Genomic DNA, 21,681 nt, shown 5'->3' with positions numbered 1-21,681 from the left:
GTAAGTCTGGTCTCCTACTGTAGCTTCAGGTGAGCTTTCTCCTGCTTGTGGATTATTTATATGAAATTTATAGGTGCTTTATTCTTGGAGGGTGAGGGGGGGAATCAAGCCCACCTTTCTCCTGTATCTAAAATTTAGTTGAAATTTTTTAACGTATTCACAGTTCTTGGTGATAGAAGATAATCAACATGGGAGGATTTGGGGCTTTTTTTCCACCAAAGAAACTTCATATAGCATGCAGGAGAATTTTGTTTTGCACTCATGCAGCTGAAGAACTCTTTTTTTATTACATGCATTATAAGGCGCAGTTCAGAGTACATCTGTGGTTTTGGTTGCTTTGTGCACAAATTTGAACCTTATTTCAGAACAGGTAGATGGGGAAGAGAGGAGTGAAGGGAGGACGGTAATGATTTTAGAGCCTCCGACTTGGAAACAGAAGGCTAGATATGTGGAGATCAGATGTCTTGGGAGTTGTTTGTTATGCTGTCACTTTTTCATCTGTTTTGAGCTGGGGATTGGCTTGTACTTGATGAATGGCGTTCAACATCACCTGTCTCTTCTCATCAGCGGTTGAAATACTGCCTAGTTTTGCTCCTGTATTTAATGTTTCCACAGAGTTCTGCTGCTGCTTGCTAATGTGAGTGTATCCAGTAGAATTAACCACTTGAAATGGATGTTATGAACTAATAGTAAGTGAAAAAGAAATTTGAAATAATCCTTTAAATTGAATTTCATACTCTACAGTCTCTCTTGGATGATGTGTTTAGGTCATAGCTGCTTTATATAAACCTTTACATCTTTCTTGCACCTTAATTTAACTAAAATCCTCCTCTTTGTTAACTGGTAGCTTCCATTGTCTTTTCTGATGTTGTAACGTCTCCAGTTCTCGTGGAGTTCCAAAGACGTCACATTTTTTTATCTTGATTTTTCTTGTTTAAAAAATGTGAGGTCTTTTCAGTTTTGTTAACCACTGTGGCCCTTGTAAATAGTCCAGTTTTCAATAAATTGATCTTTATGAACTCTTGTTTTCATACCAGTAGAAGGGCAGGTCTTACTGGTGACTGAATTTGAACATATGGGACTTGCCCAAACGTTTCTCTTTGGGGAGCTGTAGGACTGTAGAGTGCTAGCAGATCTTTGAAGGTGAAAGGTGTTTTAAATACCTTTTTCTTTATAAACTCTTTGGTACCATGTAGGAGAGACAGAACTCTTTCTGAGGATCTGAACTGTGTAACGTATAAGTCAGGCACTGCAAGAAATACAGTCCAGCAGAGAGAACAGAAGTTTTCCTTACCTAAATTTTGCATGATGTATCAGTTAACCCCTTTCTCACTGAAAAGTAACAATCATCCATCTTGGTTTTTCTGCATTTGTAAATGACCAGAAATAATATTGCAAGTTAAAAAAAAAACCAAAAAAACCCACACCAAACAAACAAAAAAAAACCCCACCCCTTTTGTATTGGCTAATGTTAATGGTTAATGTTAATGGTAATGGCTTTTTCCCCCCTATTTGTACATTAATGTAAATACATCAAAATTGGCACAGCTGCTTAGGGAAGTGTCTCAGGTTTTGAAAATATAGCTGCTAGGATGTGCCATGAGTATTCAAGGTGATAATCTATGAAACCAAGAGAATTCATTCAGTTTTTGAGAATTACCTTGCCTTCCTTTTCCCTATCCTATTCTTAGGTTAGGGAAAATGTGTTTCTGGGCTAGGGCTTGTTTTTTCAGTGAGTGGGTGGTTCAGTAGGTAAATACAATCTCCTGTCCTCTCTGGGTACCTGAACTCTTAGATCAGTCTTCAGCCACAAGTCAAATGAGTCTGGTGACCTCATTCCAGGTCCTAGCAGACATCTGTCCACATCACAAGCCCATCAAGGCTGGCAGAGTCCCGGCCGCTGGCAGCCCGGGCTCGGGCAGGGTCCAGTGCTGGAACAGCAAGGGTTGCAGGTGCGTTGGCAGAATCGCGTTGCTGAAGCTTGTGCACTGCCTGCCTGCACGATGCTTGGCTCTACTTCTTGCTACCAGCTTGGAGTCTTACTTTTTAACTCCAGTCAGATGAAAACTTGAAAGGAAAAACCAAACTACACTCGTCTTCAGCTTCATGTGTAACTCTTATGGCAGGTGAGGATACTTGGAGGACCGGGTAGTGTGTATGGCTGGCTTTTTTTGCTGCTGGATTTGCTGCAAGATGTTTAGACTCTGTTATTTTTGCAGTCCTGTGTGTGGGTCTTTAAGCATTGCTTGAGGCTGCTTGGTGCAGCTCAGCGCATGCGAAATAGGAGTTCTCGTTTGCCAGCATAAAGTCACCTTTAGGATGGCATGAAAGTCAATTTTCCACATGCTCAGGGAAACGGTTGTTACCAGCCTTACACAATGACTTATATCTGGCAAGAGCCTGCAAAATAGTCTCTCTGGCTGATTGTCAAAAATTACATCATATTGGAGTAAACTGCTTTTAAATCAAACATCCATTATTCATGTATATTAACTGCTTTTTAAATTTTTTTTTTTACTAGCTGTTTTGTGTATGATTTACTCTTTTTTTCTTTCTCTCTGATTGTCTGTCTGTCTCCCTCAGCTGCTCCTTTTAAATCTTAGCTCATCTTTAAATTTATGGAGCCAGAACACTTACCTCTGTGTACAAGTATCAATATGCTGACCCTGCATTTGTTAATAGTCAGATGTTTTTGTTGTTGTTGCAGTGTTATGTGCCATATTTACAGTAGGCAATTCAATACATTTTCACTGGGAAACTGTGCCCCTGAGGCTTGTAAACTTTGAAAATATTCTTTTTCCACATCCCTTTAGAAATAAAATTCAAACTTGCAGCAGTGTGTACCATATGTTGTACTTAATTTGATGACTTCTGCTGCAAAGGCATATGAAATAGCCTTATCGCTTTTGTAGATACCATTTGAATTGAATGGTTTGGACCTGAGCAAAAACCAGATCCCTTTTTATTCGTGGTGGACTTGAAATTTCACGACCTTTTCTTTTGTTGGCAATATTTGTGTGTATTCAGGCGATGTTTTTTCTGGTTGGCAGAGGGATGGGCAGAAGGAAAGGGGGAGAAACATAATCTGAAAATAAATGCAAATTCTGTTCCCAATCTTGCTGCTTGTTCCTTTGCCTCTTTGAGCAACTCAGGTTTTTTATTTTGATCCTCTGTCTCTAAAATGACAGTTAGAAACCTCTATCCTAGACGGTTCTTTCTGAGAAAGTGGTTCTTTAATGCATCCTGTGTGTTATTCAGTAAGAAAAAGGATGTCGGATTTGACTGCGGTGTTACAGTATACATTTTGCTAATGTTTATGATACTCTGTTCAATACTTCATCCAAATAAGAACTAAATACACTGTTGTATACAGAGGGCTTCGCTCAGTTCTGAGAGACGGCTCAGTTTTTACTAGCCATGAGATGCGGTGACTTTTGACAAGAAGCAGAAATGTGATTGCAGAGGGAAACTAGCTATTTCACAAAGCAGTTGTCTGCTGGCTTTCAGCCAGGACAGTGGGTTGAACACCCCTGGTCTTGTTGAAAGTACCACAGGCTCTTTGATAACAAGTGCTTGGGGATTTGTTGTTTTAATGTTCCATCCAAAAAAGACATCTCGAACAACACAGGATCCCAAAACACCTGCTGGGGTATTGGACATGCATGGATGAGTTCCATCAACAGCATTTCCTTCAGTTCCTTGGTTTTTCTTGGAAGTGTCTCAACCAGAGTACATCGACCACGCTTGACCTCGCTTAGCTGCAAGATGTAACAAGGCTCACAGCTTAGCTATTCTGGCTACAGGGACTTTAGTTCTTTGTGAATTAACTTCGTCTTCTTTCGTGAGTTCTTGGACAGCATTTAAAGAGCTCCCCGTACCCACTGCTCTACCGTTTCGTGAAGTACAGTAACTTTTCCTTTCTTCCTCTGCCTGGTCTCATGAATTTGCCAGCTTCTCGGCGCATCTATCTGAGAACAGTGGCCACAGGTTGAGATTTGCCCAACTCGCACAGTAAAGAGGGAAATTAGTCTAATGCACTGCCTTAACAAAAGAGAGAGTATGAGCATGAATAATTAATACCACTAGTCTGTGGCAGTCGGATAAAATGAAGTCCCATTTGCTCAGCCTTATTAAAAGAGAGAGAGAGAGAGGGAGAGATGGTAAAGGTCGTTAAGGGACTTGTAACATGGAAAGAATCGCCTCTGAGATGGATAATGTGTTTTCTAATCTCTGTGGTCTTTAACTAAACATAATGGTAAAGGTACTCTGGCTATTTCTGGCTTGTTGAATTATTAAGCATTCTGGGAGATTGCTTGGCTCTTATCCAATAACTTAGACTTTTTCATTTGAACAATGTTAATAGGTAACACTTTTTATTTTGTGCGTTAGATCCTGATACATCTGCACAGAGTATTTAATGCTTTTCCTCCCTTGTGTCCCCGAAGTCCCACTGGGGGAAGGGATGCTCGTTAGTGTGTTATCCCAGGGTACTTCATTTCACGCCCAGATGCTCTTGGTTCACTTACCTTCAGTTTGGTACCTATTAGGTCACTGGTCTTGGGTGTCCATTATAGGATTATAAATATCTTTAAAAGGGTAATCCCTTTGCAGTGTGCATTATAGGATTATAAACCTCCTAAAGATCTTAGGTTTTATCTGCCCTTTAACGTATAGGCCCTTATTTCAAGTCCCTATTGACCAGGTATTTTCATTCTTTCTCCTTGGCCTTTGTAAAGAAAATCCTTGCTGCCTTGGGATATTATAGGAGAGCTCATCAGAAGTGTTCTAGCAACTTCCAAATTGTTATCAGTATGCTTTTAAAACCCATGTCTTCAAGGAATTATTATTCAGACTTAAAAAAGCATTCTGAGTTCTTTTTGTTTCTTTACCTATCGGTTTGTCAGGATAAGGTTTTGAAATTCATTTGCAGACCATAAAATTGCTCAAGACAGGAGATGAATTAAAGATAGGTAAAACCTGGATACCAAAAATCACAAAGAGAATCCGTCTTCCAATGATAAGGCTAACTGGCTAGAAATACACACGTGTATTATAAAATTTAAAAAACCACAACCCAACAATCTTTAAAAGAATGGAGACTGACGTGAGAAGAGAAGGAGTTGGAGGGACTAGGAGAAGATAAGACAAAAGCTTTTCTTCCAGTTTTGTGGATCTGAACCTTTATTTTTTTACAGATTCTCTTTCTTAGATGCAAACGCTTTAAATTGGTGGCCATCTACAAATTATGCGAGGAGAAATAAATAATTTTTCGGCTGGTGCTACCTACATATGAGGATTGCCACAGGTCTAAAATTGAGACTGCAAGCAGGACAATATGTAATATTTGCTCCGATGTAAAACAGGGGAATCTTTAAATGCTATGTGGAAGCAATTTTTCATTATAGTCTTTCATGGCCATAACTGAATTTTCAAGTATGTATCATATATTTATAGGATAGATGGGAGCTATGGTCATTTAGATAAATTAATAGTTTATGGATGTTCACTTTAAGTATTAGCCCCAGGGGACTTTTGAGAAAGCAGCATTTGGCCCTCTCCTCTCCAGAGTTTTAACGTACAGCTGGGAAGGGCTGGTTCAGAGGCTCAACTGGGAGCTGGAATACGCTGCTGTTGACCCGATCGTTTATTGTTCGTAAGTTGAATTCAGCAGTTTATTGACTTTGTATTTTGTTCAGAACTTTCCAAGGAGAAATTTGGTTGCCAGGCACAGATATTAATTTCCTTTGCACTGAAAACCGTGCAAAGTACCTTTGCCAGAATGTCATTATCTCTGGGTTTGGTTAGTGAGCTGTTGGAAGCTGTGCTACAAGTGAGAACAGGCTGTAAATTGGTCTTTACCTTGAAGACTAACATTTTCTTGCAGTTTGTAGCAGCTTTGCCATAGGTATGGAAGTTTAAATTAATATTTTAGCAACTTTTATGTCCTAAGTCTCCCTGCAAAGGTAGAGTCTTCCTTGCTTTACAGAGCTTGGGTAAAATTGCTTTGGTTTTTTGGGCCTTAAGGATGAAAAATTACATGCTAAAGACTGGTATTTGAGGCAGATAGCTTCACAAAGACAAGGCTGGGAAAGGGAACTAGTTGGGAGGTTATAACTATTATAAACAATTGAGGAAGTCAGGTGTGAATGTGTTGATTCTAATAAGGAGCTGATAATACGTCTGAATAAAACTATGCCTGCTCTTTAGTTGGGAGAAATGGCAGGTGGAGGAAACCTGCAAATTCTCTGCCTTTCTTTGCAGTATTCCTAGAGATTTTTAAAGCTTCACTTTTGTTACCTAGAGGCATCCATCACAAAATGATCCCCTCCTGCTCTCTTAATTTGACCTTTCAGATGCTTACTAAATTGCACAGATGGGAAGTAAAGGGCCAGGCAGCATCACTATCGCTGTTCTGGCAAATGTTGAAATAATATGTACAGATAGTGTAATATTTATTAAGCTGCATGTGGATATGATCAGAAAAGTAGAAGTTAAGAATATTGATGTGACGTTGACATAGCCATGCTGATGTTGCCATGGAAGCCATAAGTTTTTTTTCTAATGTTTTAACTACCATTACTCTTTTCATGGTCACAGGTTTCTTTTAAATTAAAGGAGCATCACCATGAAATTTAATAATGTTTATGAAATCACGTAAGACCAGGTGCTGTGCTGAGCTCCACTGGGCTTTGACCAGTACATTTTTCTGTTTCTAAAAATACTTGCTCTCCTAAATTGAAAGGCCCAAATAGAGAAATCTCCTCTGGTCCCACAGGAAAGACTGAATTAAAGACTGTGATTAAACTGATTGCTGCGCAAAGGAGAGTAGGGTGAACAGACGGGAAACAACTCATACCTCTCTTCCAGTCTCTGGTCGAATCATCTTGGACGTTGCTTAAAATCAGAGTTGTTTTTATTCCTTTCCCATCTGAACTGCCACTTCAGCTGTAATATTTCTCTTAATCTGTTTCTGCCGCATGATCTGTACAAAAGCTATCAGCAGGGCCTGTCAGCGCTGAGTCAGTGTTGAGTTCTGCTCTTCAATTTTTGCTGTATTTGATTGAATCTTTTTTGCACAGTCCATCTGTCTAAACCTTCTAAATGTTGATTCTGTTTACTTTTACTACTCTTTCAAATATTAAAATTGATGAAGAAACTATTTGCTTTTCCATGTAAGCCTTAAAAATTTGACCTGGAGAAAATCTGTGTGGCTTGCTTTGCCTGCCTGAGAGCTATGCCTATCTGATACTGGTTGGCAAGAGCCTTGCATCCCTGCTTCTTGATGGATTCCATCATGAAACTTGATTTCCTTATTTCTGAGGGTGGTGTTGCCCTTCTTAATAGGGATAGAACTATATCCTGGTTATGTATTAGCATATTGAGAAACGAGTCCTGCAAACCATCTCTGATGGTAATAACTCTGCTCTGCTTTATGCTGCAGCAAAATGTGGTTGTTGTGCTCATGCTACATTTAGCCAGTGTTTCTTCTCTTTCTGCCAGATTCTTCTTTACAATCTGGAAACAAGTCAGTGTCTGAAGAAGATGGGCAACTCAATAGGTGACTTTACATGTGTCAACCTCCAGAACAGTCCTCCAAACATGCTTGTTACAGGCAATAAAGACAGAAGGTAGGTACTACCAAGAGCTGTAACCCATCTCAAATTAGCTTACTTCCTGTCCTGCTGTCCTACATCTGGACCTGCTAGAATTTGTTTCTCCTCTAATGTTTCAAATGCAGCCTGCATGAACTTCAGGAACAAAATATTAGGTAATAGTTGGATGTGGCTGCCAGTTTGCTTTGTTTCAGAAAGCTCCATGGGAAGACTTTCTTTTTAAGCCATTTGGTGGACGCAGTTGGTGTACAGCCCAGCGAGACCACTTGGAATATCTTCCACTTCCCCACCACCACCCGCAAAATTAGTTTGGCATTTAAAAGCTCACTTTCTGATATTAAAAAAATAACCTAAGGGATGAATCATGTAGGATGAGATGGGTCCGTCTGCCAAATGATGTCAAGAGTGTATTTCGGAACACTGTGATGTCCCTCAGGTGACAAAAAAAAAAAGAGACTTTCATATGAACAGATTCCAGCTTCTATTTAGCTGATTAGCAGCTTTCTCTTTAACTCCTTGGCTTGGGGAGTAGGATTTTCCCAGCACAATATCTGGTGCCAGGAATGGACGCGCTGGGAACAGTCAGTGCGAAAGGATTAAAGTGCTTAAAAAGACCCTTTGAGTCCAATTTTTAGATTTTCTTTTTTTGGCTAGTTATTTGTGGGGTCTGATCCAGTGCACCAAAGGAGATGTGGGATGGCGAGGAGCCAGTCTCTAATGGCTCCCTGTTCCTTCCCTCCTCCTTTCTGCACTGGGCATCAGGCTGCAGGTGGTGGTCTGGTGTGGTGGTGGGTATCAGATTGTAAGGCGGATACTTCCCTTTGCCAAATCCCAGACCTCTGTCCCGCCAGTGCAGCAGCTTGCAAAAATGATTATTTTGTCAAACAGCTTTTTTTTCCTTCTCAGTGAATAGGCAGCGCAAGCAAACCTCACACTTTCTCAGAAAAGAGGATAAAGGAAATATCTGAAGTTCGACATGTGTAATTGAATCCTTGGGAGTTTTTTTCCTCTAAGAGCAGATAATTGATTTTCCAAAGCACCCCAGTAAAACTACCTCCAATTTTGATCTCTTGCACAATGATGGGAGAGTAGATAAAGTTGATATCCCTTAAGTGAGATTGAAATTTACTCCCTTCATACTAGAGTAAATGTCTGCGCTCTTTCCCCTCCAGAAAGCTTTTCAGTTTTTCGGCTCAAGCATTGACTGAGTTCAGGGATTGGCCATCACTAAAATAGCAAGGAGTTAGGAATCAATAGTTCAGCAAATAAGTTTGGCATCCGGGAGACAAGACCATGTGTATCTCAGAGGTCAGTTCCTCATGTGGTGCTGTGTGGAGTGTATTAGTAAGTGCTGGGCATCCGCAGGTGGGATGCGGCTTGAACCTCCATAGCCCTGTTGCAGAGCAAGTGTACTAAATAGGGACCTTGCCACGTGAGCTCAAACTGCTGATGGCCAGTGGGGAGATGTATTGCTGGGCTTAAATATAGCACTTCCACAATTTTACTGGTATATGCTATTCTTTTATTCAAAGCCATGATTTTGAAAAGTAACACAGACCACCCTGTTGAAGTGAAATGTTTTTGGTAGGGCCTATAAAATCTCCTTCAATCAAAAAATACTCTGGAAGCGTTGCTGGGGTATTTGATTACTTAGCTGTGCTTCACACTGGCAAGAGTTGTGATAAGAGGGAGCATGTGCTGATGCACTGCACAACAGCAGCCTTCAATCTTGATGGAACCTAAGATGGTTCCATCAAGATTGGTTTTAGATTGGATGTTAGGAAAAACGTCTTTCCTGAAAGGGTGGTCAAGCTTTGGAACAGGCTGCCCAGAGAGGTGGTGGAGTCACCATCCCTGGAGGAGTTCAGAAAACATGTAGATGTGGCACTTCAGGACATGGTTTAGTAGGCATGGAGGTGTTGGGTTGACGGTTGGACTAGATGGTCGTAGAGGTCTTTTCCAACCTTAATGATTCTATGGTGAATAGCATTGGGAAAGCAAACATATGGCAAGCCCAGTGTATACCACTGCTGAAAAGTGTGGATCAAAACATGTATTCCATGCTCTCCTAAAGGCAAGGGAGCTTACTTCTAAGATAGTCTAACAGGAGAGTCTAAGTCTGGTCACGAGAACACCTTCCTTACAGCTCCCTTGAACTCGGGAGAATCTGATGTGCTCCCACTGAGCCCAGCTGTTGAGGCAGGAGATGGAGACCATGCCAGGTCTGCATTAGAGCATCACATTGGATTTGCAAAATGCTTTTCACTTTTTTTTTTTAAAGCACATCTAAACAACTCAAGTGTGCCTCTAATTCTTCCAAGGGTGTGCCAGAACAGACACCTGCCTGAAACCTGGGCCCTTGCTAATGAAATAACCAGGATGCAGTCAGATCTTCATTTCCAGCTGTGCTTACCAAACAGAAGAAGCTTTGATTGCCGTGCAGAACACATGCAGTAAGACAGGGAGAGCGCTGGGTGTGAACACTTCCAAAATACCCCATCCTAACCCAAAGCATAGCTCTAATATGTAGCCAAAGCTGCTCTCTGCTGGAGTTGGAGAAAGCAAGAAGTCCTTTTCACCGTCAGCAACTGTTGTGATGGGGTTTTCCTAAGGGTGACTGCGGAGCCGCACAAAGCGTGCTCCTCGCTCTGTTCCAGCACGTTTGTCTGCATGTCAGATGGATGTTGCTCTGTTGGAGTTTTGGACTGTTCTGTTGCCTTTTATTTCGGTTGCTGAAATGTGTTATTTGTAAAATCATATGATGCAGTCTCCATTTGAGAAAGGAAAAGGAAAGACTTGCAACACCATTAGGATCGTAGCAGGGGTATGGAATAAAGTACAGTTAATGTGTTGGAACAAGTGTGTTTTGGCCTTTTCTGGAATTAATGTGTACCTGATGGTTTCATTCTCAATAGCCATCAGCTGGGAGGAACTCTCTCTGGCTTCTTTTCGAATCTGAGATCAGTATTTCCCCTTTACTTCTGTTTTCACTTGCTGCATTTTTTTTTAATTCGCTTACGTACTTTGCTTTATCTCTTAATCTTGATACATAAGGATCAAAAAACATACTCCTTTGTGATGTGTGCTGGGTTTAAAACTTAACACCATTAGCTTTAACTGGTTTTGTGGACTTGTTGCAGTGGTTGAAATCATAAGCTCTTTTTCTACAGTTCTGCTCCTAGCCGAGTCTTCGAGATGTTTCTCTTCAAAATGCCTTGTCTGAGTAATCAATAATATCTGAAAACCAGATGTACCTAAAAGCTGCAGTCAGTAGTTGCGTTTTTGAAATCAGAAGAGATGTTGATTGCTGGGTGCTTGTGGACAGCTTTGTTTCAATATTGGTGATTAACTCAAGCATATAAACCTATAATTCCCTTGACTTGTCTTTTGAATTGCCACACATTTAGTCTCTTCCTAAGTCTTTGTGATAATAGTCCTTTTCTTGGATCCTCATAATAATATTACCCCTTGGCCATAGTGGACGTGGGTTAGGTATCAAGGGGTCGGATGTGTCAGCAGTATGCCCGAAACATGGTACTTTATGCCTCATGGCATTGCTAACATTGTGGGAGACAAAGGTAAAGGAGCTTTCTCTAAATTTCACTTACATTTTCTATCACCTAGGACTTGTAAAGAGACAGGGAGGTCCTGTATGGTGGGAGAAGTCTGCCTCAAAAAAATCTTTGATAATAGAAGTCAGAGTGAAAATTCAGTGGTGAAAAGCGTCAACCGTATTGGATTCCTGCCCTGTAGTGGCTGTGGGACTAGTGCTGTCCTAGACATATTTGCATAACCCCAAAAGTACTTGTGCTCTCAGAACCCACAGGCTGCAGATCCACAGCTCTTTTTATCTCTGTTCTTCATTTGCTTTCGTTTAGAGTCAGGGTATTCGATCTCCGCAAAAGCGAATCTTTGTGCTCCCTCTATGCCCACCAGTTAGGAGTGTCTGCGGTCCAGATGGATGACTGGAAGATCGTCAGTGGAGGAGAAGAGGGCTTGGTCTGTGTGTGGGACCAACGGATGGGCACCAAACTCTGGGAAATGCATGCCAGGTAATTTTGTCAGCGTGGGGCCCTATTGCAAGGGTGTTTATCGGATCTGGCTGACAGGAGGAATGTGGGAATGGGATGATCCAGGACCAAAATGATAACATGCCCATCTCTAAAGCTTCTGAGAGTTCTGTTTAGTTTTCATGTGACTTGGGAACAGATTGCCTCCCCACCTGGAGTCTTGTGCTTGTTTCTCTGTGTGCCCTTCAGCTATTGTAGGCTTTTTACTCATTAGTTAAGAAGAGTGCTTCAGTCGACATAAGGGAGCATGGAAATTGTTTCCCCTGGATTTTCCATGAAGTTCATTTAGTGTCTTGTCCCTGCCCCGTCCCCAACCAGTATTTACTTTATTGAACCTTGGATTTAAAATGCTGGACTCCTGGCTGTTGTCTTCAGAATGACTGGTTCTGGCTGTCTCTATCCTACCTTACCCAATACCTCTGTTTCTGTTCACCTCATTCACGCATTCCCGTAGTGGTAACGATCAAAGCCAGGCTGGTATTTAAACTCATTTAAATATTAAAATACCAGTTTGTACTGAAAGCACAAGAAGCACAGTACTGAAAGTACAGGCAGAGATCGGTATCCTGGAGTTGACAGAAGACTGTTAGTTGCTGCAGGCAAACTGTGATTTCCTGATCAAGGCACAATTCCCAGGGAGTTAGCTTTGTCTGAATGAAGACCTCAGGGATTTAGCCCCTTGTAAGTCTGAGTGATACCCTAAATAAAATGAACAGATAAATCCTGATTTATCTTTTTTTTAATGCATCTTCCCCAAAGAGGAGCTAGATGAGGTATTGACAGTCAGAGAAGTTCAAGTTGGCGTTGTCATTGATTAATAGCAGGTATCTCCTTCTCTTTTGACCCTGTGAATTATAAAGCCCGTTGTGATGCGGCTGATGCATTAAGGACAATATTGCGTTGATTGTCTGCTGGAGCAGCACTTATGAGCATGCCAAGAAGGAGGGCAGGCAGTGCAGATCTGAGCTTTGGGGGTGGACTAAAAGTGAAACCATTAGATTAAACACTTAAAATACTGTTTAATCTATATAGGAATCAAAAGGGATGACTTCAATCAAAAAGGCCTTCATAGATAAGAAGGTGTGTGTGTTGTTATCCATGCCTACAGACCGGTGTCATGAATAGAAAGCAAGGGCAGAAGCTAAAGGAGATGACAGGAGACACGTTAGGGTCATGGAGATGAGCCATCTTAATCTGAGAAGATGATTTACTCCTACTTGAACAGTAAATGCTGTTTACAGTGGTTCAGGGTTAGTTTATTCACCAGTGAGAGGAAAAGGAATGAAGACCAGACCTCTTAGTTTGTGCCATATAGTGCATTTCTGAATCGGCCGTAGCTCAGGGCTTGGGAGCGTGGGGGTCCTGGGTGTCCTCATCCTTCATTTTGGGAAGGAGTGTGCTGCTGCTGCAGTCCTTAAAGCAGCAAAGCAAGCAGGCAGCTTGGATCCCTTGCAGCCTGCGTGCTGCCAAGTGTCTAAAATATTTTCTGGCCTCCACGTGTGTTCTGGTAACAGCCCACTAGATGGGGATAAAAGCTGTGTTTATCTGCTCCAGACAGGGGAAGAGCCAAAGGTGCGGGTTCCCAGCCTCTGGCCATAGAGGGGGCGCTGATTTAAATGAATTCTGTTTAATCCAGAGCGGTTCCTTTACTGCACTGGGATTTTAGGAGTCTAATGCAGGTGGCATCTCACCCAGTGCTGTGGGTTATTTTTCAGACATCCAGTCCGCCATGTATGGTTTAATTCTCATAGCCTTATCACTGCAAACATCCCTGATGAGAAGAGTCCCCGAGGTGCCAGCATCACAGACGATGACCTTACTGCGCACCGCAAGTGAGTAAGCCAGCTCTGAAGGGTAGGATTTTTGGCACTGCAAAGATCTGCGTTGTTATTATATTTTTTAAATGGCACACTAAGCACCTGAGTCATGGTGCAGAGCAGTAATAGAGAAGGTATAGCATCTAAAAAAATAAAATAAAGTTTAAAGATAAGGCTTTCAAAACCATTGATGAATTGGCTCTTCATTTACTTCTGAGCACAAAAAAATGCATTTCTTTTTCAGCAGGGGAATGTAAAGGCCACTGAAGCCAGACAGGGAATGCAGCCTTTTCCTTGCTCTAAATATTAGTAATGATATCTCCTCCTAAAGGAAAACTACTGGTATTTAAACTCCAGGTTTTGGTATTTGCATCTCAGATGGCTGTTAGCATATCTAATTGAACTATCAAACTACAGTGTACTTATCTTCCCCCTTCCTGAATAGATTAGAAATGTTTCAGCGGATGACAGTCATGTGTCTGCAGTGCTAATGTGAATGATTCACTGTTCATTCCAGGGCCTGGTGGGGTCCCTGGAAGGAGGCAGGAGGGAGTTTTCTCTGTTAAAACTGCACAGACAGCCCTAGTGCAGAAGGGATGGGTTTTTATATTCAGCTTCTGAAGCATTGAATTTTCATCCTTTATGGTAATCTCTAACTTTGTTCGTTTCCCCTGTTGAAATATATAATTAAGGTAAAACGGCGTGTCCTGGTTGTGTTTTTGTACAGGCATCGAGGAATCATTTATGCCTACGAGTTCTCAGTGGACCAGTTGGCTGTAGAAAGCGTCCTTCCTATTTGTCGCTCTTCCTATGATGAAGTGACTGGTTACAACTACAACATTGGCCTTGCAGTTCCCTATGATAACATTTAGGTAACTCACTTTACTTGGCTTCTGTGGGCCAGCCCTCTGCCAAGTACATGGCCAAAGGCAAAAAGGAGACCCACACGGGACAAGCGCCAAAAAGACGGCGTTGGCTGCAGGTACATCAAGTGGGCTGAGCATTTGCTATGAACCAGAAGAGAGAGTATGGCTGCCCTCGAGCATATCACTAAAATATGTTGCTGCGTGAATGTTCGAAGGTCCACTGTGGTGGAACAGAGAAACTGAAGAGTGAAAGGGAACAGTACGCTGCAGTGTAAACAAAAATGTTCCTTCCTGCTGCTTGTGGGAAGAATGCTGCTGATCCCATCTTGGCAGAGGACATGGTCAGGAAGCGAGAGCCCCGAGTGGCAAACTGCTGAAGTGGTGGGAGGCTGGGAGCACACTGAGGAGTTCATGCTATCCTGAGAGGGGGAAAAAAACCACCAAGGACTTGGAAAAAGCCTCTTGCTGAGCCACGAGTTTGAAATTCCTTTCCTTGTAATGAGCTGCTCATTCTTCTTTTCCTTGGAGCACATCGGAATGTTTCTAGGAACAGGACCATGCACAAAAGCTGGGGAGAGGGGAGTATGATGGAGAGAGGGAGGGGAGGGTTGGCCTTGGCCAGGCTAGGTGCTTGGAAACTCAGCAGGCCACACACATCAAAATTATTTTAAAATAAATTATTTTTTTAAGTCTCTCAAATTCTGGATTAAATATTTTCTAATTGTATACATACGTGTGTTTGTGGGTTTTTTGTTCATAGGTCTTTTAGGGTGAACTAACCCCTGGGCACTGGAACAAAAGGCTGTCATGTCTCAGGTTAGTTGTCAGGTATGTTCTTTGCTGGATCATGCCCTTCCACAGCACCTGGAGGTTTTCCCCAGGGGGCTGGGACCTGGGTGTCCGACACTGTCCTCGCTTCTGAGCTGTGAATTGATCATGTTGGTGTAATGAAACAGAAGGGATGAACTGGCCCCAGTCCCTCTGCTTGGGTAATCATCACTAGTGCTGTGGAGAAGCATCCAGGCTGAAGGGTAAGATGTGGTACCTCAGGTGAAAATGAGGAGAATGACTTTATCTTAAACCCGAGTTGCACTGACAGAGGTAGAACCAGTTTGGCGAACAAGAGCTCGAGTCCTGCATGGATATGTTTTACTGTTTTAAAACTATTTTATGGTTGTGATTTGCCCTTGTAAAGTTACTGGTGCAAGCCAAAGCCATGTAAATTAAGTTTAAATTGAGGTTAAGTTTTAACTTAACACCTTTTTGCTGGCTTAATGGAATCAATTTAAATGTACAGTGCTGGGGAGGGGTGCAGGAAATGTGCCCGAACCTGCAGGAGAGGGGCTGGCTGGACTGTGACTTCAACCCTTAACCAGTCACTGAGGCAGCCCTGGGAGAGCTTGGTGCTGCCCTCCTCCTGCCTGGAGAGAGAGGTATTTCACAGCTCGTCATTGTCTTTGGCTTGGGCTGGTTTTCCATGACCTCTTGGCCAACTTTCACATGTGTTTGGTTTTTAACAGTCAGCTTTTTCCTCGTGATGGACTGATACAAGTGCAAGGGGCAAAGTTATTCTGTCTGACAAATAAATTTTATCTTTCATAAAGCTTTGGGTTTTGGTTTTTGTTTCTTTTTTCTTCCTCTGCCCTTTTGGGAAGCCAGCTCCTTTCCTTCGTTCCTGGAAGAGCAAGAAGTGTAGTTTGGACAAGAGCTCAGCTGAAACCTGTCAAATAAATAATCGTTTCTGTAGCACAAATGATTTTGTGGGTTGTTCCAGCCCTGTATCTTCTGATGTGGCTGAACAGAGAGAGCTTCCACCGTCATTGTTCTCTTCCCCTCCACGCTGTGACCTGCTGCCCCGTCTCACTTAATACGCCCTTGGCTTGTTCCGACTTTGACTCTCCTTATCTTGCCTCATTATCTCAGGACAGTTGTGTTCTTTCTTCATCTCTCTGCTGCAAGTAGCAGATAAGCTTGTCTTGTGCCCATGGCTGTCGAGCCCTTTTCCTGGAGTCCACCTCTGCACTTCCCCTCTCCTTCTGCACTGCCTGGGGCAAGGCTGCCTGCGATTGCTCCTCGGCTGTGGTAGTCACTGAGCTGCTAGAAAATGGATGCTGTGCAGCACCTGCATTTGGAGAGGTGTTTGCTTTCTTAGGCAGAGAAGACCTACAAGTCATGGATTCATCGGGGACCAAACATCAACCCATCAGATGCTAGAAGGCTTGCATCCCCTGCAGTGGAGGAAGAAATTCTCTGTCCCCACAGCCACCATTTTGTTGGCTCACTGAATGCAGCTCCTCTGGGTGGATTGGAGGGTGGTCTTCATGATAGGATGATTCCTATCACTGGAATTCGTTTAGGAAGGTTGTACCACAGCAGAAGATTGTGTATGTATTTAACTAGCATTCATAATGCAAATGAGGGCACTTAGGCTGTTGGAGAATATCCATGATGGGAGTTTAATTTTTGTTTCTGAAAAGGGATGTTGTCCTACTTCACTGGGTAGTCATTAACACTGTGCTGAAGTGGGTGCTGGAACGTAGCAAATGCAATCGTGACGTTTACATCTTCACCAGGGTTAGGTGACATTTACGTGGAGCCTCTTCCCTAATAACTTCAAGAGCAAGAATGGAGGCACCATCCAATCTTTACTGAAGGTGGATGCCAGCTTTGGATTTCCCATCTGGGGACTCCCTAGGACTCATTAGTGCTACCAGTTTGTGGTAGGTAGGGACAAAGGTGGACTCTTGTCTCAGCAGACCCCTGTCGCATCCCACAGGAAAGGTTACCACTCAAGAAGTGGGCATCTCTTCAGTGTTGGGTGGTGCCTGGGGCTGATGGCAGGGGTTCGGGTTGAGGAGCTGCAGTCAGGACATGTTGGGCCAGTGTTGTGGATTGACCGGGCAGAGCTTAGACTGAAGGTGAAGGCTCACACTATGTCAGAGTGTGATGGTCACCAGGCTGGTGACCATCAGACGGGCTGGGTAGTTGGGGACAGCTAAGGAATCAGAAGGCATCAAAGGAGGAAGTAGTTTGCGGTGAAGAGCCTCAAGAACGACTTCTGGTTTCTCTTATTGATGACAGTGATCCTTAGCAAAAAAGAGGTGGCCATTGTCTTCATGAGAAGGACCCCTGGACCCAAGTTTCTTCCCTACTATTCTCCAAAGAGAATATATGATCAAAGGGGGAGGCTGTCTCTGTATTGCAACCTCCAGCTGCTACCAGGCTCTGGAGCTCTGACTTCAGTGAAGAGCGATGGGTGCTGCATAGCAAAACAGTCTTGATGGGAAGGACGTGGTAGGACACACTCAGCTGTAGTGCCGTACTGGAAAAACCCCAGCTGTCCCTCCACGTATTCGGGGTCCAAGCCACCAGCAAAGGCCCCAGGAAAGTGCTTTTTGCTTCTATTTTGTGTCCTTAACCACCTTGGCAGCGGGGGAAGAGCGGTTCCAGCATTTTGTGGTCTGCTGGCCCTCTCTTGATGCTGAGGAGCGGTGGGAGGAGGAACAGCAGGTGCTCTTTGTGCAGAGAGGGACTACGGGGGGTCTCTGACTCCTCTCCCCTTCCCCGTAGCTCAGCTCCGCAGAGCAGCACCTTCCCCTCCCACCCCACCGCCTTTCCTGCTCTCAGCCTCTGCTTTCGTGCCGCTGTCCAGAGGGGAAGGGTTCCTCTGTCATTGCTCATCCTGGCTGCTGTCAGAGAGGGGTTGAGCATGTGGTATCGATGAGCCACAGTGGTGCAAAAAATACTTCTTTATGCCCTCTCTGCCCTCTCTTTTCTTTCAGTGGCATTTGGCCGCTCATTTCCCCCTTCTGTGAATGGTCCTAAATCCTTCAGCTACATTTTGGCCAGTGCTGGCGTCCTCCCAGCCCCTACCAGTCGCTCGTACCTCTGAGACCGTTCCCTGCTGCTGAAGGGGAAGATGAGGGAGCAGTGGTTGGAGACCTCATAAGACCCAATGGATTAAGTAGTAGAAACTAGCGGGGAAAGCGCCTGTTCCAGATCAGGATTTGTGCCACTGGCAGATTTCTGTCCAGAAACGTGGACCTTCAGCCTCCCGGCCAAATGCATCTTCATGGAAGGCAGCTGCTGGCTTCGTTGATGGGGCAGTTCCTGTGTCACCTCTGGATTGGAGGGTGCCATCTGAAAGAAGGGGGAGCTCCTCAAAATTTAGCTGACAAATACCAGCTGCCCTGGCTCTGTCGCCGCACACTCCTGTGCTGCCCTCCTGTGCCTCCCATCCTTCCCGGGCAGCTGTCCCTGTGTTTCAGTCTCTCCTGCCTTTCCCAAGCTCCGCTGTGGCTGAGGGATGGGTGGGGAAGGTGAGACGGGTGTCACAGGTGGGCAGCTGGATCAAACTATCTGTTCCCTCTGTGCCAAAAAATAACCTGCCTGGGGCACCTGCCCTGCAGTCGTGCGGGTCGTTCAGTCCCGCACTTCCAGAACCACGAGTCACTGCTCTCTTCGATAAACTGCTTGGTATTCCTCAGCCTTCCCTGAGTTTTCTGACATACGGCAAAGCCGCTTCAATTTTCCGATTTTCCTCTGCTGACCACCGCTGGGATCTGCCACGGAGCCGTGTGCCACATCAGGGGTCTCGGCATCTTGGCAGCTCTCACTGTGCCCCGTAACGGAACTATTGTCCTTTATCGAATGCTCTGGGCTTTGCAGGATTTTGCTGTGGTCTGCGACAGAAATGGTACAAATCTCCCAGTGCTCTGCCCGTTTTTCCTGCCCTTTACAGAATTATTATCCTCCGTCTCGCTGGGTTTTGCTGTGAATAACATCAACATTGCATTACATTACACAGCCCTGGCTTTCCACTGGCCATGGGAGCGATGCTCCTGCCCACCTGGAGGAACCATTACTGCGGGCAGGGCTGCATGCCGCCCTGGGGCTGCCGGCCTTTACCATCAGCCCTTTGCTGGGGTGAGGATCGGGCGTATCTTCCCCGGTCCTTCCCATTCCACTCTCCCTTTCGTCTGCTCCGTGCAATCCTCCTTCCCACTCTCGACTTCATCCCATTTCCCCCAGAGCAGACAAACACAAGCAAGGGCAAAACATGCTGCAGCTGGTTTGCTTTGGGTCCTGCCTCTGCTTCCCTGCAGCCCCCGCTCCCACACTTTCCTCACCACCCAACAAAATAGCTGGGGGACAGCTAGTTAGCTCAAGAGATAATAATTACCCTCTTATCGATACTCTTCAGTCCTCCTGCCCTCTAGTTCCCTGCATTGCATGATGTAGCCAGCCCTTGCTGGCTGCAAGAAGCACTGATGTCTCCTCCAAGAAAACCGTGGTATGGACGGGGAGTGGGACCATGAGCTTACGTCAACCCGCTGCAGCAGCAGCAAGGGCTTTGCTCAGGAGGCGCAGCCCCGCTGGCTGATTCACGGGTGGGAAAGGGCTTTTCAGACACACAGGACTGCTGCCGCGAGCAGGGCGAGGCTGGCGCACGGAGCGGGAGGGTTCTGCAGCACCCGTGTGGTAATTCCTGTGAGAAGACGTGGAAAGGAGCCTGTGCCTGCTCCTGAAACCCGGGGATTGCGGCAGCAGCTGGATGTTGTGCTCTCGTCTGCGTGGGGAGGGAAGGGAGCACCAAGGGTCTGGCACAGGGAGGAGGAGGATGAGGGCGTTCAGGAGGAGGAGGAGGTTCAGTCTCAGCTGGGAGGTCAGGCTCTGGGACGGTGCCGATGCAGTGCAGCCGGGGATGAGCCCAGATGATGGAGGTGTCCGGAGGAGGAGCAAGAGGAGAACAGGACTGAAGCCTCCCAGAGCCCTGCAACTGCAGACGAGGCTGTGGCGGCCATCGGGCAGCACCGGGAGACCCTCAGGGTCTGAAAGGCTGCACTGGAAGAGCTGGGAGCTCCATCGCCACCATCCCCTCCCCAGCCCTGGCACTCAGGCCTGCCTGCAGCGCCGGCACCAACCCTGGCTCTCACCACCCAGCGCAGGTCGAGCACCACGTGCCAGCCCCACCACGGCTCAACCTACGCCACGGGTGGCGGCAGCGCTGTCCCACGGCTTCGTGGCACGTCCAGCCTCCGTGTGGTGGCATCCCCACGCGTGGAGCTGTGAGATGGGATCGGCTCCCTCCGAAGCCGGGTCAGCCCCAGCATGTCCTCGGTGCCGCCGAACAGCACAGGTCTCTCCAGGACAGGACTGCATTGCAGGGAAGGGCTGTCCTTCGCTGGGTGAGCCTGGCTGCTCTCCGGCTGCTGGCTCTGAAGGGCTGCTCCGGTGCAGGGGCTGCGGTCCAGCAGCTGTGAACGGAGAGCGGGGGCCTCATCTTGGCTGCACACCCCGCACCGATGGGCAGGACGGGGGGTTTCAGAGGGGAAAAGCTGCACAAGCCTGCGAGGGCAAGTCCTTATCTGTGCCCTCAGCACAGGGATGCCTGAGCAGTGCAGAAACCCCCACTAATGCGGAGCAGAAGGAGAAATCGTTCGTGCCCTGAGGCGGGGAGACGGCAGGCACTTGCTGCCCGGGGGGGATGGAGGGGGCTGGCACCAGGGCTGTACCTGGCCGGGCATCCATCGCTCCCTGCAGCCTTCGCTCATGTGCTGCCGGCTGCTTGCTGTGGCAGGGGCTATTTTTCCGTTGAGCGTACATGTCACCGGGGGCAGCTATTTTTGATAAAACAAACAAATCTTCCCAGCTTTTCTAAAAATAGCCATTGCCCTTTTTTTCTCCCCCTCCCTTCCCAGCTCAGGCTGCCTTAGAGACAGAAATCCGCCTCGAGCGATCCAGTTATTAATACCAGTAAACAAACCCTTATCTCCGGTGCCTTGTTCTAGCGGGAACATGTGGGGGTGGGAGCCACCCGGCTGCCAGGAGCCCACGTCCCCATGTTCCCGCATCCCTGCTGCCTGCCTCGGCGTGGTCCCACGCTGCCCCTCCTGCCTGGCTCCGGCCGGCAGATGCAGCCAAGGTGGCTGGTCTGGGTTTGATTTGGGGTTATTCCTTGTGCCGCTGCCACCTTCGCTGGCTTGAGCATCTCATGGGATGCAGAGGGGGACGTGATTGCCCTTCCAGGTGCTGAGGATGCTGCCTTCACCTCCTGCCCCTCAGCATCCCCACCCCCGGCTGCATATGGTCCCCATGGCATGGGGACTGGGGGGCTCACAGCACAAAGGGGGCAGCTCCTTCCCCAGAGCAGCGCATGGCAGAGGCTAAAAATTCAGGCTTAAGGGGAGACCAGGATTTGCAGAGGCTTTCTGCACAGGGAGAGACCCCGCCAGGCCCTGGGCGATGGATGGACGGAGGATTTCTCAGCAAGGAGTAAAAAGAGAAATACCTTTTATTACAGATAAAAGCCTCA

General features: G+C 45.7%; 1 protein-coding gene across 1 annotated transcript in view; it reads left to right on the top strand.

Annotated features, from left to right (window-relative positions):
- FBXW8 (F-box and WD repeat domain containing 8) overlaps positions 1-15,092 on the top strand; it is a 52,352-nt gene extending 37,260 nt beyond the window's left edge. Inside the window, exons 8-11 of the mRNA XM_072880431.1 lie at positions 7,501-7,628; positions 11,492-11,665; positions 13,399-13,515; positions 14,228-15,092. Of these exons, the coding sequence (XP_072736532.1) occupies positions 7,501-7,628; positions 11,492-11,665; positions 13,399-13,515; positions 14,228-14,372 (564 nt within the window). The 3' untranslated portion in view covers positions 14,373-15,092. The remainder of the gene's footprint in view (positions 1-7,500; positions 7,629-11,491; positions 11,666-13,398; positions 13,516-14,227) is intronic.
- Positions 15,093-21,681: the final 6,589 nt, after the last annotated feature.

This window comes from Ciconia boyciana, chromosome 15 (assembly GCF_034638445.1).
Source record: "Ciconia boyciana chromosome 15, ASM3463844v1, whole genome shotgun sequence".
In the NCBI taxonomy this organism is placed as follows: Eukaryota; Metazoa; Chordata; class Aves; order Ciconiiformes; family Ciconiidae; genus Ciconia; species Ciconia boyciana.
The sequence above is the reverse complement of the archived record's forward strand: the minus strand, read 5'-3'. Positions and strand labels throughout refer to the sequence as shown.